The sequence below is a fragment of the Cygnus atratus genome, chromosome 5 (genome assembly GCF_013377495.2).
Source record: "Cygnus atratus isolate AKBS03 ecotype Queensland, Australia chromosome 5, CAtr_DNAZoo_HiC_assembly, whole genome shotgun sequence".
NCBI classification, from domain to species: Eukaryota; Metazoa; Chordata; class Aves; order Anseriformes; family Anatidae; genus Cygnus; species Cygnus atratus.
Window position 1 is genome coordinate 35,985,186 of NC_066366.1, and position 18,969 is coordinate 36,004,154.

General features: G+C 39.9%; 1 protein-coding gene across 1 annotated transcript; it reads right to left on the minus strand.

The window, feature by feature from the left end:
• Positions 1-8,795: 8,795 nt before the first annotated feature.
• Positions 8,796-18,916, minus strand: SAAL1 (serum amyloid A like 1). The gene is made up of 12 exons (XM_035539642.2): positions 18,749-18,916; positions 18,502-18,615; positions 17,140-17,223; positions 15,718-15,797; positions 15,271-15,330; positions 14,895-15,010; positions 13,622-13,805; positions 13,255-13,337; positions 12,926-13,114; positions 11,712-11,908; positions 11,109-11,201; positions 8,796-10,514 (listed from the first exon to the last, which is right to left on the minus strand). The coding sequence occupies exons 1-12, from the start codon at positions 18,860-18,862 to the stop codon at positions 10,422-10,424; spliced, it is 1,407 nt and encodes a 468-aa protein (XP_035395535.1). The 5' UTR covers positions 18,863-18,916; the 3' UTR covers positions 8,796-10,421.
• Positions 18,917-18,969: the final 53 nt, after the last annotated feature.

Genomic DNA, 18,969 nt, shown 5'->3' on the forward strand with positions numbered 1-18,969 from the left:
AGCATCTGACGCATTGGTGCAATAACTCAGCTACTAGGCAGGGTTCAGCCATCAGTTAACTCTCCTTACCAAATCGTTGTTGAATAATGAAGCATTTGATTCATAAGCAGTTAAAAAGCAACAAAAGAAGAAGGTGGATTACATCCAGAAACCTTTAAATTATGCAAGTATTGAAAACATTTACAAATATCTTCTTCCAATGAAAAGTGCAAGAACCAATTAAATGAATTACCACTCAGAGTGATGCAGCCAGCTGTAACACCAACAGCCTGTAAGCACGCTTATTTAGAAAAGCCAGAGATGCTGTGTAAATCTACTGAAGCACATCTAGCCAACGTACCATTCACTGTTTATATATTTGCTTTGGACTGTTTAAAGAAATAATATTAGCCCTTTCAATTGAGGCAGTTAATATTTTTTCTTTTGATAAAAGCTAAATAAAATCACAAGTGATAGAAGTTACATGCTGCTTGGAGCAAACAAGGCGTAGTTTCCTAACAACACCTTAACTAGCCTTTCATCAAAAGCTTGCAAAAATGCAGGCGAGAAAGCACATTCTGACTTTTTTCCACCAGTGAATGATATCACTAATTTGCTATCAGCTACATTCAACAAACAAAACTGATGTCAGATTGGAAACCAAAATACTGAAAGAGCTACTTTTTGTTATTGGAGGTGTATTTCTTTTTTTAATCTGCTCCATGTTGGCCAAGTGACCTCAACTTAAACCTGCAGGGAGCAAGAGAGCTCTGGTCCTGTAGAGGTCAGCAAAAATTCCCCTTGTAACTGGGGCAACCAGTATTTACTCCTCAGTCCAGCCAAAGCCATCCACCGGTGCTGGGGAAAGCCAAGTGGAAAACCTGACAAACTGATCTGCAGATCTACAACCTGCCACGTAGCTCAGGCAAGGGAGAAGGGGAGGTTCACGGCGGTTTTCACAGCTGTCTGAGCTGAGGTTACACGGCCAAACCGCACCAAGGCTGCCCATGAGCCCCAGCAGACGAACCCCTAGCAAGGAAGGGGAGGCTGTACAGCCTCTTGATGCTGAGGGCTCTGCAGAGAGCTCAGAGTACAGGGTTGAAAACACTTTGCCTGGATATGAAGGACAAAGCACCTAAAAAGGGGAGAACAGAGCATCTCCAAGCCATAGGAAACTTCACCAGCACTGACAAGAGCTACTAGCAGCTTGCAGAGTGAGGTGGGAACCAAAGCCAGGGATTACTTCTGACCAGGTCCTGATACTTCTCCATCTCTTAACAAGTGTAGTCAAAAGGCACTCTGGTCACTGAAGAACCACCCCGTTAGCGCTATTTCTACTACCTTATCATTTCTACTTAAAAACCTCCAGAGTTATCCAATTCTTTCACATCACAGGCAAACACAAAGCAAAATAGTCAAATGCATAAATAAGGCTGCCGATAAGAGAAGCACCTGAGTGTTTATTAACCTCAGCCTGTTGGCCCAATTAGTATAACAGTGACATATTTTGCATTCAAAGTGAGGTGGAAAAAGCTAACGAAGGAGAAAGCTTTGTACTTGCTAATGATATGAGTAAGCACAGCTCAGAAAGTGATTCAGGCGGCTTTGATCCACTCAGAAAATAGAAAGAGAGCTCTTCAGGCACTTCAGACAGCACAGCCTTACCATGAGCATGCTCCAGTATCATCTACCGTGTTCATATTCATCTAGGATGTTTACCTGACATTAAATTTGTTGAAAATAAGAAGCAGGAAGACTGTAATCAATATTTTTCACACATCTTAAAACACAGGAAGGCCAAGGAAAGTCAAGAACTGACTCCAAGGTCCAACCAATCAAAAGACATTGTTAAACCAGGTTTTTGTATTCTCTTCACCTCCTTGCTGAAAACAACCACCAGCCTTTCTGAAACTGAGAATGTGGCCAGATTTTTCTTTCCTTGCAATTTTTTGTTTTTAATGGTCCATTCAAGTTTCAAAGTGAAATGAGCTTGGAGGACTGTCCTCAGCCTAGGCACTTCAGACCCCTCCCCATCCTCTGCAATGCTCCTGTTCACACAGCAGAACAAACCATGGAGGGCAGCTTCTGTCGTAACACTAACACTGACCACTGGTCAGCATGAACAAAGTAAATTAAATCACAATTACCTTCTGCATTAAGGATGAAAACCAGCAACGTAAAACCATCAATTCACCGTAGGGACTTCAAACACACTGGCAATTGTAAAACGTTCAGCCTCAGAGCTGTAAAACAGATCATCATTTCCAAGATTAGCAGAAGCTGTTCATCGTGCTGTGTTCTCGTGACGGCTGTTTTTTCCATCTCAGTTTCTTTTATCTTATTAGATTTTAGCTCCCATTACAGTTAGGACAATTTTGCAATGGGTCAAAATTAATTAGTTTGCATCAAAAAAAGGCTCTTTGAAAATATACCACTAATGAGCTTCATCTGTCTGATTAGAGAGTCTTGCTTTTGGTAACACTTGGCGCAAAATTTTGCTTCAGAGAAATACAACATGATAAGAATATTCAAGGATAAAAGCATTAGCTAAGTAGCAACCAGAATAATGGAAAAAAGATTAGGGTGGTAAACTGTGAGCAGGCACGTAACTGTGAGCATTGACAAGAGGATGCCAGTGTAGACCAGAAGAGGCTAAAGAAAGTTTAACAAAGATGTGTTTGTGCAAGCAGAGCTTGGTGAAATTCAAGTAGTATATTTAGTGAACTGACAAACACTAAATCTCTCTCCTATTCACATTATCTTTAGGAATTAAATAGAAGAGAGCTAGGGATGGGCAAAAAGAGTACTAATTTTCAGAGTGGAAAGATTGGAGAAAAAAGTTTGTTTTAGATGAGTCAAACTAGTTTTTAATATCTGGCAAGTTCCCTGGGAAAGCATTTGCTTTTTCTTAAACCTACTTTTTAGTCAAGAACAAATTGTGTTTAATCATCTTTGCTTTCAACTTGATGGGAGAGTTGCTCCAGAGGACAAAAGGCATTAGATAGCTTTGGTATTTGACTTAATTGAGCTTTTTCACCCCACCTATTTTCTCTTACCCCATTAATGCAGACAAAAAAGAAGGTACAGTCTAGAATGAATTTCTAGAAGGCCCACATTTGGGCAAGGCTGTGTTTTTACGTGGCACTCTCCATTTGTGGCCAGACACAGAAATGACTTTAAATGTGTGATTATGCTCTCAAAAACAGACAGGCAGATAGCTGAGCAGTACAGCTGAACAGGCTGTCACTCCTGGCTGGCAGGAAAACACTGAATCCCAATGGGCTGCTGAACCCATGTCACAAGACACTGAGAGGTTACCCACCTTATGGCAGTTAAATAGAAGAAGCCTTTGGAGTAGCCAAGAACTGAATTCAAACCCTTTTATCTTTTTCCTCTGTTTTGTCAAGGCTTCAGATCAAACAATGCCACATTTTGTCAAAATGATCTTGAGCTGCAACTGGCAACACTAAAATCTTGACAGTTTTATCTTTTTGACAACTTAACATAGAGATTTACATTCAAAGAACACATTCAAAAAACACTTTTCAAACACCCTTGTAACCTCTTCCTCTGATCCCATAAACATTCTGCACCTGTGCATAATGTTTCTCCTGTCAGCCTCTTGCCACAGGTCAAAAAAATAAATAAAAATAGATTGCACTTGTTATTCATAAGCTTGCTGTTGTCTCTCAGAGGCAGTAAATGGACCAGAGCACGTGTGGGAAGGAAAAAGCTTTGTTTAATGTAATTACATTTACTTCTTTTAAGTCTGAGTAAACTCAGGAATCAGCAGAACAACTGGTTAGTTAGATCATGAAAGCAGTTCCTTTCCCTGCAAGGGCACCCACATCACGCCATGTCGCATTCAGCAGCTCCTTCCAAAAAGCGCTCTCAAACATTACACTATGGACCAGAAGGAAAAAAAAGAAGTCTGCCACACGCAGTGTGTGCAGTATTAAGTGCTCTTCCAATGCAGAAGCTGACAACCGTGGTGTAGCCCTGCGGTTATTTTCCAACACAATTGTTCAGTCTCTTGCTTTGGGTGAGAACATCAACATTTTCACTCTTACCTGAGTTTTCATTAACCATGACCATTTTATTTTACAGAAAACCCACACCTGGACCAGAGGGGTGGTCGTAACTACAAGAGAGCAACTGGCACATGCTTAGGTCTAGCTAAAGCCCAGCGAAGCTCAGAGGGATGTATCTGGAAGCAGCCTGACTCCATCATCCCTCCTAGTAAAACACACAGGGAAGCCTCTTTTCACTCCTGCACCCCCATCGCAAGGGTTGGCTCCAGACATGTTTTCCCTTCGTTTGGGCTTGGGATTTTCTCCACACAAACAGCTCACATTGCTCAGTGCCAACACATTTTGGTGCCTCAAAGACTTTCCTCAGACTTAACACCAGTTCATAGCTCAATAGGCAATTTCCCATGTCTTCATCATTCATTTTTCCCTTTCCCATTACTCCAAATGTTTCTATCCACTGTTTCTCCTCCTTCCATCCAGCCATTCTAGTGGCCTCATCCCAAAGGAGGAAATGGAGTTATTTTGCAGTTTTATTTATTCCCACCTAAGCTGACGTGATTTTCCTTCCTTTCTACCCTCTTAACTCATGAAATCAAAATCTTTACTAATAAGGCTGGCAGGAACTCAAGAGATCTTCCCATGGTTCTTGTTCCCAGCCTTCCTACCCGATGGATGAGGAAACTCTTTCATGTTGAATAAGAGAGTTTGTGCAATATGGAGAACGTGTAATGGAAAATAAAAGCCATTGACATCACTAGCTAATTACAATTTGCCGCACTAAAATACAGCACTGTGGCTATATCACAAGGTGGGATTCAAGTGTGCGTGTATTCTCCTGTATGTTTCAATATCCTCCTATTGACAGAAGATAGGATGACTGAGCTACAACTGGAGACCAGGAAATGATTTTTGTGATTTCATTAGGGTAACTGACAAAAGCACTTCCTTTCTCTGAAAGGTTAACAGATGGCTAGTTAAAGTTACAACTTCTTTAAACAGGGTTGTCACCCAAAACGATGTGCACGACAACAAAAATAATATTGATACAAGCTCACTGCAAAATTAAAATGAAGTTTGCGTAACCTAAAGCACAGAATAAATAACAGCCACCGTTGCAACACAGAATGATATCAAGGTGCATTTGCTTTTCTAAGATTTCCTTAGAAAGTGGATAAAGGGACAAAAAAACGTGGGTGTGCCAACAACACAGGACGATGGTAATTACAGGCACAAACCTGCAGACTGTCATCACGTCTATGCCACGTGCATGAACAAAGTATCATGAACATTCAGGCTTGGATTTTAATTCCTGTAGAATATATTGGTCATACAGAGTTTTTAATTTGGGGTAAACACGTTTTCCTATAAAATTGCTGAATTCAAATACAAAATTGAAGATTTGTACTCATAGCACCTGGCGTTGAAGACTGAACAGGGTTTTGATCTCCTCAAGTAAAAACAGGTACCTGCCCCTTGATACCCAACAAATTATCAAAACCAGGAGTTTGCTGCAGTCTGCTGTGCTCTGCTCAGAGCCAAGTGCAACACGAGCATCACTCCTACACAGCTCTGCTTTTGGAGCTCACCTCTGGCAGGTACAAGGTGTGTGCGATGCAGGGGCACACAACACCTGAAACCACCTCCCCTCCACTGTGAGCAGCTCTGCACCTTGGTGCCTCAGCCAGCCAACAAAACCAGAGGAAATGAAGCAACATCAGCCTGCCCACCTGCTGTGGGGACTTCACCTTAAACTTGTCTCGTTGCTGTGCAAGCAGGGAAAACTACAAAGAAGATTCAGCTTTGAAAACAGAAAATATAATCAACATGACACCTTCTTGATAGGTGACCACACATTAGATATTCCACCTGGACAAATCTAGAATCCTATCATTATTACTGATATTTAATACTTTTCTCCTTCAACATCACAATTAGTCAGTATTTTCCCCCCTTTGTCATAATTTTTCTGTTTTATTTCCTTCTCCAGTATCCCTTCATCTCTTTTTTTCCCTTTCTCTAGTATTACTGCTTTACTCCTCCTCGCATCCTACCACTGTTACCTTTTCAAGCAAACTTGTCTGCATTAATCTTTGTATAAAATTCAGCTCTGAGACTTTGCTGCTGCTCATCATGAGGCCAGACAGCTAACTCCCAAAGATCTGGAAAGCAAGCAAGCACAAAGAACCCCAGAGGGTTTTCCATAGGTTTGTTCATTTTCTTCACAACAACAATTCAGAAGCAAACCTTTCCTCACACCAATCAGATGTTAGCTCTCTGCCTTATATTCTGTTCCAAACAAAATTGTTTTATAGAGGTGAGTCACTGAATCAGGAAAGCAAGGAGGAACAGGAACTGTATTTCCCACTGCAAAACCTCTGTTCATAGCCATCGGAAATAACCTGGTTTATTTTACCAAACTTATCATGTCAGGTTCACTTAGCACACGGCTTGTCAGCTACAACTGATGGGCACACTAACAGCATGACTGATGCACACGGCCATGACTGAGGAGCGAACACACAGCTGCTCACTGCTTTTTTTTTTTTTTTTTTTTTTTTTTTTTACCTTCACATTAAGGATTTTTGAGAAATTGTGTATTGCAGCAGACTGGTCCTTGCCTCAGGTGTAACAGATTCTTCCTTTATCGTTGAATTCAGCAGAGCATGTGAATTTCACCATCATCTAGAACAGAAAATAAGTAAACAGCAAGCATTAAAAAGGAAAAATTGATTTTTATTTTTTTTTTTGAAAGTAAAGGATTTGCTGTGGAACTGCTGTGACCAAGTGATTCTGCTCTAGAAACAGAAATAAATTTTTGAATGAAAATATCACGGAAGTGCTGCCGCCTTCACAACTCTAACTCAGTAAACAGCCAAAATAATCTGTGGTTAGTAATCCAAAATAATCCAAGAGCCCAGATTTTCAATACAATCAAACAAAAAACAAAAACACTGTAAGGTACCATACCTTTTCATGTCACTATCATAAACTATGAAGATGGTTGACTTTTAAAAACAGATTTTAAATTTTGTGTGCACGTGTGTGTGTTTGGCTTAGTTACAACCAAGGTAGTTATAATAAATCAGTATCAGCAACGCACAATCTTATAGAAAAGGGAATCACCATAGCAGTTATAAGAATACTTGAACTAAACGTGTAATGACAGAAAAAGAAGAAAGCAGAGCGACCGAATACAGAATAATATAAAAAGAACTTCATGGTTTAGTCTACCAGAAGCGGCAGGTCTTAAAAATACAAAAAAATTAAAAAAATATATTGGGCAAAGCACAAGGACATGAACAGCAGCAACAAGCTCCTTACACCATCAAGGGAGCAGATGAAGCATTCTAGTACTGGTTTTTAACCCACATACCAAATTAATTTGGTTTTATGTTGCTTTATCCCATCAGAAAACAGTTGTTATGTATTATGAAGATGCAAGATGCACACAAAACAGGAGTTAAAATAACGTTATAATCCTGTCTTTGAATGAAATTATTATGCAGACCTAGCAAGCCTAATTTAAAATAAGCCCTTGCAGTCTGATTTCTACCTCTCCTTTCTAGGTGTTCTCGTAGCACCATTCATATCCACCTCAGTCTAAGCAGGACCAGGCTCCTGTTACTTTAGTCCAGCACTTTGCATACCCACTTCTCGTTTGGAGCTCTGCACAAGGCAGAGAAAAGTGCCTTCCACTAAGGAGGGATGCTATGGAAGTAAATCAGGTCTTTGGTCTGCAGGAAAACTGCTTGCCTGATTTTACAGATAGATCCATTCTGAACCAACTAACCCAGAGAGACCTGGCTTGCCAGCCAGTGTCAAAGCATGGCTAGGAGATGGAACAAAGAAGAAAAAAAAAAAAAAAAACACCTTTATAGTTTAAACAGGCATATTATGTTCATGAAGCACAAGCTCAGGGAGATCTCTGCTGGCAGGCTGATGTAATACATGGGCACCATTGCCAGACACATTAGACACCCATGAGTGGTTTCTTCTGCATCTGAATGCCAAAAACATTGCACATTTCCCTTGCATACATATGATTTGGCACCAACCTCTTGCTCTGCCTCACCCGTGCAGCACAGGTTGCAGATGTTTGGTGGGGCAAGTGGGGAATTCTGTCTCCATTCCACTATGCTTATTGAGGACAAACATTCCCAGCATACTTGAGTTACCATTCTGCCAAAGCAAGGCCGATGAAAATTTCTACAGCTTCTTCTACTGCAGAAGAGTGGAGGATGGGACCCAGTTGGTTTGCCACGCATTGAAATCGTCCACTTGTTCGACTACGATGTGACAGGCATTAGGTAGCATCCAACTCAAGCAGTAATATCGGGGAAATGGCACGTCTCACCCACTCATTGTAATTAGCAAGACCACATTTAACAGTCAACCAACACTGGGCACTTGTATATGGTAAGTTAGAAGGAACCAAATACAGATAAACAACACAGATCATGTCTCACCTTCTTGGTACATTAAATCACTATTGGAAACCACCAAACCTCAAGAAATGCAAACCAGAACGAATTCTCAACTGTAGTGGGCTACTGTAAAGACACGTACAACACATCTGGGGACAAACAGAGTTCAGAAAAGCTAGCAACTGGATGAGAGAGACTTTTTACTTCCAGACCACAACAGCGGCCAAGCACAGGAAACAAGAAATAGTTAAAATGATTATCGAATAAAGGACAATATATTTTACAGCACAATGACAGTATGAAGAGGCTCAGTTTTCCTTTTAAAAATGACATGTTCAAGAGAGCAACAGACATTTCCAGTAGCTCAGAAAACAAATTTAATTGACACTTGGAATGAATAAAAGCATACAGTGTTGTTGGGTTTTTTTTAAAGAAACTTTATTACAAATCTGCAGGTGTAAGAAAATATCCAAAAATGTCAAAGTAGTAGGAAAAATGCTGTCATCCTATTCACAGTTACCAATTTTCTCCAGTAAACACAGCATACAAAAATTGATAGAAACCACTGCAATTCTTTCTGGTGACACACGTCAGACTTTTTAAATTCTAAGTCCCCTGCCAACAACTAAGAAGTTTCTGGCAGCACAAGGAAAAGATTAAATTGTACTTTTTTGAAAACTAGAAGTTTGGATGAAAAGGCTATATACACATACGGATACTGTACTTTACCACATGTACAGGTAACTCAGGGCAAACAAAACAGGTCCCAGCACAATATTTAAGCCTATAAAAAACATGGGGAACAAGGGAACGTGTGCATAATGCTATTAAGTTATTCCCTATGCTCTGTTTTCCACTCTTCCTTTAAATCCCAAAGCTGATGAAGACCAATTGTTTTACACTCTGATTTATAGCAACAGCTGGAGCTGATGTGCTGCTCACACACACAGGAAAGAACATTAGCTGCACTGCATGCAGGGATGTAACAATGTAGTGTAGTTAAAATGTAAGGTGATTAGAAGTGGCATTTTAGAAGACTCCGTACACAGTGAATTCACTGACTGCAAGTGACCTAGCACCTTAACTCCCCTGAAAAGTAAAGCTCGCATGGCATTTCTAATGCCATTCACAGATGGCTCATAAAACATGTGAATGAGGAACGAACTGTCTGATACATGTTGTCTTCCTAAACTGAAGTACCAACTGCTTTAAAAAAGCAAAAAGTTTGCAAGTATGCCAAGGATTAAATCCAAACCCATCCTACAACTCTCAACTTTGGGTAGCTGGCTGCCAGGGCTGGAAGCTGCAGCACAGACCTTTGGTAACCACATTCTCAAATCCTTTGAAATGCGCTGGGCCTAAGTGTCATAACTCAGAGCTGCAGGGCAAAAAAGGCTTCAATCAAAGACAGGTAAAGATTTTAGAGGTACAGGATGAAACATCTGTTAAAATACCTGCTCGAGGTACTGATGTGATCCAAAAGAAAAAAAAAAAGAAAACCCCTCTCATCTGTGTAATTTAACTCTGTTTTCATCAGGTGCATGAAGGTGCTTAGCCAAAGGATATCTGAGATTTCCTGATCAATTTTCCTTCTGCCAGCAGCAACTTGGAAAATGCCATCATCACATTAAGAACAACTCTGTGCATTTCATTCATTCTGCTGTTTCAACATAAGTTGAAAAGCACAGGATCAGGAGTTATTCAAACAACACTACTCCGCAGAAGAGCAACTAGAAATCAACAGTCTCTCATCACCAGAGCAAACAGGATGGAAGGTGCAGAACTGAATTTACAACAGTTTCCTTCCCCATGCAGACCAGATTATCCCTAGTTTAATCAGGGCTAACTGGAACATTTCTTAAAAGCCACCTGTTGGTTCAGAGGCTAACTCATTCTTTCACATCTACTGAAAAACTGATTTCTGAAACACTGTAATGAACAGTCAAAAATCTTCATTCCAAAAAAGGAAAGTATTTCATGTACACTCTTAGGTGTGGACCTTCAGGCTTGGGAAACGTTTTTCTAGATTTTCAGCAAGTGTCTGATCAGCCTCACGCAGAACTTCAAGGAAACTCTCCACCTGGAATTAAAATCGCAAACAAACACACACACACACACACACACACAGAATAAAAACAAACAAACAAACAAAAAAACATTAACTTGCATGGAACACAGAATTCTTATAGTCAGTTTAAGGGTCTCTCTACTCCATCTTCCCAGCCACAGCAGCGAGCAGTAGCCATCGTAAAGAATAATGAAAAATGCTCTATGGTAGATAGCTTCCTCCTCAACTCCACAGTTTCAGTTGGTCTAAGATTTGAAACATTGCCTTCCCCAAGCTCTTATTTTATCATGTAAAAGTACATAAAGAAAAGCTTCCTATGCAGAATATAATTATTCTACAAAAACATACAGGATAACTTCTCAGCTGACATAAAATTGGAGATATTCATTCATTCATTTCAGCACAGTTAGACCTTTTATCAGTTGATGATGGAGGCAAAGCTCTGGCTGAAGCAAGCCAGAAAGGGGGGGGGGGGTAAGACTGTCTAAAGTGGTACATTACATGTGTCCAAGCAATTCTGTCCTAATGCTGTTTTACACCTGGCTCCAAAAGGCCTTGCAAGAGTAGTATTTTTTAGCCATGTTATATACTTTGTCATATACTCACTGATGCAAAATAGAGTGGCAAGAGGTTCTGGAATGCACACGAACACGTCTGTTCATTTAAATGTCCCTGGTTTAGTCCTTCTAATGTATTTTCCTGGAAAATAAAGAGAGAAATACCACTACCATGTCACGAGCAGTTGTCAAAGAAAAACTCACAGTTGCGTACACAGTGGCTACAGCACTTCGTTTTCATAACAGGTGAAAACGCAAGCAAGTAGAACGTACAGTTCTAAGACAATGCCAGACATTAATAAAAAAAGGTGTGAAAACTGACACTTCAAAAGTCTCTTCTGCTGAATTCTCCCATAAAAAAAAAAGTCCAGCTGAGAAGATCAATTTATATAGGGGTTGATGGTCTATTCAAAAGGAATTGGCAACATACACCTGGAGAATTTAATATACAGAATCTTGGCCCTGACGGTACATACCTTTGAAAACCTGTGTCCCTGCCATCTGACACACACTGCTACTGACCTTCTGATCAATTCCTTAATGAATTTCCAGCACACAATTTCAGTTGCTCAGAAAAACGTCCAATTAATAACTTTTTTTTTTTTCTTACCCACCCTGCTGAAATCCCTCTTAGAACTTTGTTTATTCTTACCTTGGTCAGTTCTTGAAACATATTGGAAAGCAATTCACAGCAAATATCCTTCAAAATTTTCAAGTGGAAATCTTCCTCGTTTAGGTCACCTTTTCCAGTCTCTTCTTGTTCAGATTCCTTTGAGTTATCAACAGATCTCTTCCCGCAGCCCTCCATGTATTGTAAGATACGAATCAAGCTCCCAATCAGAGGCATATCTGATATCAAGTAACAAGAAAGTGAATGTTTAACACTGATTTTTTCCCCCAATCCTACCAAGGAACTAGAATTTTGAAACAGATGGGAAGATTTTATACAAAAGCTACAAGAATGTATATTCTGACAGTGTTTTTGTTTTTAATCAAAGACTTAAAAAAAACATGGAACAACATAAAAACCAAGTACTTCTTTACTGCAATCTAACCTGTACCTATTAAAATTATACGCTGCTGGTAAGGAATAGAAGGAAAGCATTTCTAGTGATAACCTAGAGCAAGCACCATTCTTTCTAAAGTCCTGCGAGCAAAAAGAAAACAAACCCACTTCTCACCTTCTGGGAGGGCAGATTCTTTGTGCAGGCCCAGCTACAGAAATGGCAGGGAAAGTAAGGATCAGGGCTCTCCGCAACATTCCCTCACCACTTCTATCTCTCTGCTATACTAAACTAGAACCTAATCTAAAGGCAGCCAGACCTTGCTGGCAGTCAGACTTAGCACCTTTAAAAAGGAAAAGAGAAGCTAGCATGTTAAAGGTGCATCCAGATAATCCTATTTGATAAAAAAAAACCAAAAAACTCCTCCTGCTGCAGGTGACTCACATTCCCAAGGTAAACTTGTAATTCTAAAGACTTCTAAATGGATTGAAAAGTAAAAGTGATAAAGATGGATTTAAGAAAAGAATTTTTCCCTCTAGAAAAAAAAAAGACTAACAAGACCTCATATTTTAGCAAAGACAGATTTTGCAGTTTTCATGCATTTAGCCAGTGGAGAAGACTGAACAGAATCTGCAGATTCCATTACCATAACTCTTCAGAAGTATCCAGTACCAGAACTTTGAGCTAGCTATGATTTTTTGAGTCACCAGTAAGGTGCCTTATACTGTATTGAAACATGTATCTGAATTCTGTGTTCTGAATTAACCTCTAGAAAATAGTAATAAACTAACCATCTTTCACCCCATATCAATTATAAAAATATATTTTTTAAAAAAGGAGAACAGAAAAAAGTATGGCTTACTTTTTCTCATCTTGATGTATTCTTGTTCTGTCTGTGAGGCAAACATAGCAGATAGCACCGACAAAATAGAGGCCAATACAGTCTTTTGCTCCTGCACAATGATCGGTGGATCGTCTGGCTGACAGAGTTCATGGCAAACTAGGTCATAAAGCAAACTCCAAGTTTCTTTTCCTCCATCAGGAGCCTGCACTTGAGAAAGAAAAAAAAAGAAAACCCACCAAATTTAATCTAGGTACATGAACTGTTTTTCTCCCCATTAAAAATACCTGATGATCTAGAAGTTACTGCCATTCTTACGCCCATCATATGTAGCAATGCAAGTGTCTTACCAATAGCCTGAATGCCCTCATCCACTGTGGTTAGGAGCTGCAAGATATGCATATAAACATCAAGTCCTTCCGGATTATCTGAGCTACACGGAACAAAGCAAGAAACAAAGCCAAGTTAAAGATAAAATTACTGAATTATCTCATCATTCTCTACATGTTTTAGATGCACAACAGACCATCAGCAGTCTGCCATGCTCTTTGCTAACAAGCTAGTTAGCTCCTTTCAAATGGTAGGTGCAAGCACATGTGTTGTAGTGATCTGGCAAACCATGTAGCTCCTGCTAAAAATCAAGAGTTTCAAAGACGGGCCTTAACAAGGTTACAAGAAGTCTCCCCAGCCACGACACCATAAAGAAATCTCACTTACCGGACTTGTTTGGCTGCTTCAAGTATACAAGGCACAATCTTAAAATCTGGAAGTTCTTCAGGGGAATCATCTACAGACGGTCCCACAGACTGACACGTGCCACTTTTAATCCAGTTTAACATTAGCTCTTCATCTAGATCAAATAGTTTGTCCACCACTTCACCCACTTTTACCAGCAATTCAACTGCACACAACAGAATGTACCAAATTCAAGAAAAGAGCAAAAATTAGTTCACAAAATGCTAACATACACAAGTACCAGAGTAAATTCAGTGTTGACATATACTAGTTTCATTCATGATCTACTATGGGTTCCTGTGCCTATTACTTTTTTGGGGCATAAATGTGGTGGAGAGCTTGATGAACAGGGACTGCTGACAAGTCCACTGACACATTCTACCTAATTAATTATAAAAAAGGAACTTTTTTCTTCAAAGAGACTTCAAGTTCTTGAAAAGTCATAACTTCTGCTTCCAAAATAAAACATGCCAAGATTTGTTCCTAATGCAGTTTTCTGCTAACCTGCATTTTACTTAAGTAGATCTGTGATTTCAGTTGGAACGAGCATTACATCAGTTAAAAAAAATAAGCTGGTATTTTGCACGTTCCAAAAGCTAAAGTATTACAATTTGTAAACAAATGACAACTACTATTACAATTGAGTAGACATCAGAAATAAATGCTACTCAAAATGTTTCCATGATTGGGTGCTTGATTTTTTTTTTTTTTTTCAAAATTAGTGCTATGACAAAAAAGAGAGACTTTTTTTTTTTTTTTTTTACCATTGACCGCATACCCAAAGCCTGTGCAGTATTCTGCTGCCACTCAGAGAAACTGAATCATTCCTCCAATTCACATTCCTCAAGTATGGCAATTTTAAAAATGGAAGATACATATCTGATTAAAATAATAATAATAATCTAAATTAGGTCTTGTTTCAAAGATCAAAAATGACATATCCATATTCCTTAATGAGGATCATGTCATTTCCTTTACTGTGCAAATAATTTCTTCTATTTGACTTGGTTTTAATTCCCCCACAGAGCTTTCTTATTCCTCTACGTGCACTTCGCATGTTGGGTTTAGATATATTTACAAACCCTGCAAAGGCTGGACAAGTTTATTTTGGTGTCCTTATTGAGTTATCATGAGTTTAACTTTATTTTAAAGAAATTCTTTACTCCCAATTGAAAATATTTGTCTTTGAAATGGCATAATTCACTTCTTATTTTTTCTGCAAACCACTTATTCTCAGCTCATTTTGGCTACTCACCGTTTGTAGAGCTTGACATGATAAAGCAAACACAGTCATACACTGAAGGGCTGTCTCGGATTCTCTCAACCCAAATGTTGGCCACCTCAGGCTGGGAGAGGCAAGTTAACAACAACCTAGGCAGGAATTGCCCATTTAACAAATTAGAAGCCAATTCATTGATCTTAGCATTACAAGTGTAAAACCAAAATAATGAGAATGGTGTGACAGAAAACAGGAATCTAGCCCACAGCAGGACGAAAGTGGAAATGACAAAAGGATAGGATGGGAAAATCGAAATAATCGAAATAATGAGACCACTTGTCAATTTTTCCCCCATGGCCTCAGAACACAGCTTAACTAAATTAATGATTCATTAATTTCTGAGATGTCCTACCTGCTTGTTTCCAGAAGAGTTGGAGAGTCTGAATCACACAAACGTTGCAATAACACTTGGCTTTAAATAGAAAATTTAAGGTAAGAATTAGTAAAAAGTATCTTTTTCAAAAATATACGAAAAGGTTAATTTCATAGCTGCAGCCACGTCCTAAAATTAAAACCATTTTTTTTACAGACTGTATATGCACTACCAGCGTTTCAAGACTGCCAAATGTAGAAATTTAAGATTCGGAAGCTTGACTAGGGACTACGAAAGAACCCCGATATTCTGTATCCTATTTCTCCTCATTGAATACTTCTCAACCAGTAAGGATTTGACAAGAAGATGTGAACAAAGGCACTGCAAGCTCCTTTCCTTCACTGCAAACTTAGCTCCTTTCACAATGTATATTCCATAACTGTGAGAGTCCAGAAAAGCACATATAAAACATATATATACACCTACCCGAGATTCTCATCTTTACTAATGGACATGCATATGTCTTGGAAACAGGCCATATTTCCCAATATTCCCACACAGATTTCCTGAAAAGTCCAAACAAGGTATAATGAACTAACTGCAACACAGTTCACAAGTTTATTTCCACAACCATAAGACAAAAATAAGAAAGGTTCAAAGATGCTTTCCAGTTTGACTTCCAAGTTCATATGTCCTACCAATTTCTAGGCAATATTTCTAAGGTATGCTGTTAGACTAGCCTAAAGGATACTCAGGAGAAGTACTATTCTGATATTTAGCATAGTTAAGATGTTCTGTAAAAGCAAGTATATTTCAAAATGAAACTCTGCTTGCATTGTCTATATATACTGTTTAGAACTTAATCTGGCGTCACTATTATAAAAGCAATAAGGAGTCCTAAGAACAAAAATATCACCCTATGATTTTCCTCTTTACAGATACTCGCTTACTCCTAAAGAAAAAACATCTTAATATGAGCTTCCTAAAAAAAAAAAAAAAAAAAAAAGAGCAGTGCATCCCATTAAAGTACTCAAGCCGAGACAGTCGGACAGTCACTAGAAGGATGCACACTTCTACAAAGGGAGCTCTAGAACACCTGCAGGTGCCTGGTGCTAATGCAGAATGTTCTAGGAGTCATTCAATTTCAGCAACTTGGAAATCAACCCTAATCAATCGAAGTTATCATATTTATTAACATTCTCCTACCTCTGCCAAATTACACCAGGCACTCTAGCAGCTGCTATTTCAAACAATATCTAGTGACAGCCCATTTGCACTGACTTCCCAATTTTGGTCACACTTTCAAAGTACAAAACACTGAGCTTTCAAAGGCCTGTGTGCCTCTACTCATCTCCTGACATAAAGGTTCTGGCAACTTCACATGTTATAAGAACACTGAGTAAGGCTGAAAACCCTGGTTTAATTTCTAAATGCTAGTGCATTATGTAATTCAGGCTGCAAAGCAATGACATTGAAACAAAGGGGGAAGAAAAAAAAAGTTCATTAAGGACTGGTTTCCAATGATTCCTAACAGCTAAGGTTACTTTTGTAAGTCTGACAAAACAAATTCGTGACCATTTCTGTATAGTAATTACAGAACAAGCTATTAGGAAAAAAACAGGCCAGTCCTTACTTATTATTATAACTAGCCTTATAACTAAGTTTCATACATTTAATCCTTCATCAATAATGACATAGAATACCTTCAGCATCACCAAAATACCTACTGATTGGACCATATTAAAAATGCTGAGCAAAAAAACATTTTTCAAATTAATTTTGTTTTTTCTTTGTTCCACTAACTTATTCAAAAATGCAACTGGAGGAAGGAGATATTTAGGAAAGCAGGTACAGAGCTATTTACTGTTGCTATTATTATGGAACAGCTTTTTGACAGCCCATACTTACAGTCAGGCGAGGACACTTGGATTTGGCAAAAACTCCCATGAATATATCAGGGGCATTGAACTCCTGAAGAAATAAAGCGACATCCTGTGGAGAAAGTGAATGAAAAAGTAAACGGACTTTCCAATTTTACAATTTCCAAATACAAATCAAACCCTTTCACATAGATCAAGGACTGAATCAGAGACGTCAAACTCACTACAAGAGATCAAGTATTTACCAACAATTAGTACTAATAATGTGCTATACCACCATTCCTGTTTTTCACTGAGAGAAGATCAGCAAGCCCCTACAGTGATTAAAGATACCAGTGATAGGCTCTATAACAAGCCAGTCATATTTCGTTTTTCTTTCCTCTATCTCAACAAAGGGTGAGGCATGCTAATTCCATGCAGAATTCAGCAAATACTGTTTTGTCAAGCAGTGATAACATATATTTAAAAAAAAAAAAAAAGGGGGGGGGAAAGGACTACCATTAGCACTTGATCAGAGCATACAAAAATGGAAATCTGCTCCTCATTTCACCTCATTAAATCACTGGATTAGTTCTCTGTTTGGGAATGAAGTACACATCTTCCATGTTTACCTGAAACACTTAAACTGAGAACTACAAATAAATCTTTGTCTTACTTGAGAATTTGTTCCAGAATTTGGGAATGTTAAGAAAAATACCAAAAAGATATGTTAAATTGCCACTGTGAGTTAAACTTTAAAAGATTGTTTATTGATCAGAAAAAACATTTACTAGCATTAACATGGCTAGAAAAAAAACATGCCATTTTAGAGACAGCATCAGTTATCAAATTGCTAAATACAAGCTGAGTTCACTTCAGTTGCAGCTGAGTTGCTGCTGAATCTATTCACTCCAGGCTTCAGTTTGACACCTGCAGGTAATACAGAAAACCAGCAGGTGTGAATACGGCCCCATTGCCGCCAGCTGACCCTAAGGACTGTGCAACCCATAGCACACCCGGAGGGTGGCTCAGGCAGACCAAATTGTTTCCCTTACACTCCCATATAGCCCTGCTCTGTATCCTCAGACAGCAGCACAGGGCCCTGCAGCTGGGACATAACAGAAGGCCTGATTTTCATCTAGTACCGGGCTTAAGGAGTGCACACAGAGCACTTGCTTGGTCTTGAAATGTGCGATGAGCCTGCTTCAGACCAGTTCACCACACCTGCCCTGTTTAAGGACTCACAGAACACTGTCAGCCAAACCAGAGAAGCAGCAGTACCACCTACATCAAAAAGCTGGCCCAGCACATTTAGTTATATGCCTTTCCCCAGCCTTTTGGGGACAGGATTTAGACTGAAGACACGCAGCATCAGAAACACGGCAGCAGTCACTCATCGCGGTGCCCCTACCTCATCCATGGACATGTCCCACACTTTACAAATGTCGTTCTCCATCTCTTCGTCCAGCTCCGTCTGGATTTCCTCAGGGTTCACGCTGGGCTCGGTCTTCTCGGGGCTAATGACCTGAGAGAAACCGGGGGAGGGGGACGGTAGGTGAGGAAAGGCCACCACACACCCCTACCAGCGCCCCGTCGCTTCGGTCGCGGAAAAACCACCGCCAGCAGCGCCCCGGCCTCCCGCCCGCCCCGCGGCGCACCTCGATGAGGCGGGTGAGGATGCTGAAGAGCCAGTGCTTGCTGTACACCGTGCTGCCCACCGCGTCGCCCTCCTCCTCCGCCTCGCTGGAGGGCGGCGAGGGGTTGCGGTCCATGGCGGCCTCCCCGGGAGCAGCGAGGCGGCGGCCAGAGGGCGCCCGGGCCGGCCCCGCCGCGCAGCGCCCCCCGGCGGCCCGGAGCTCCCCGCGCCCCGGCCCCCAAG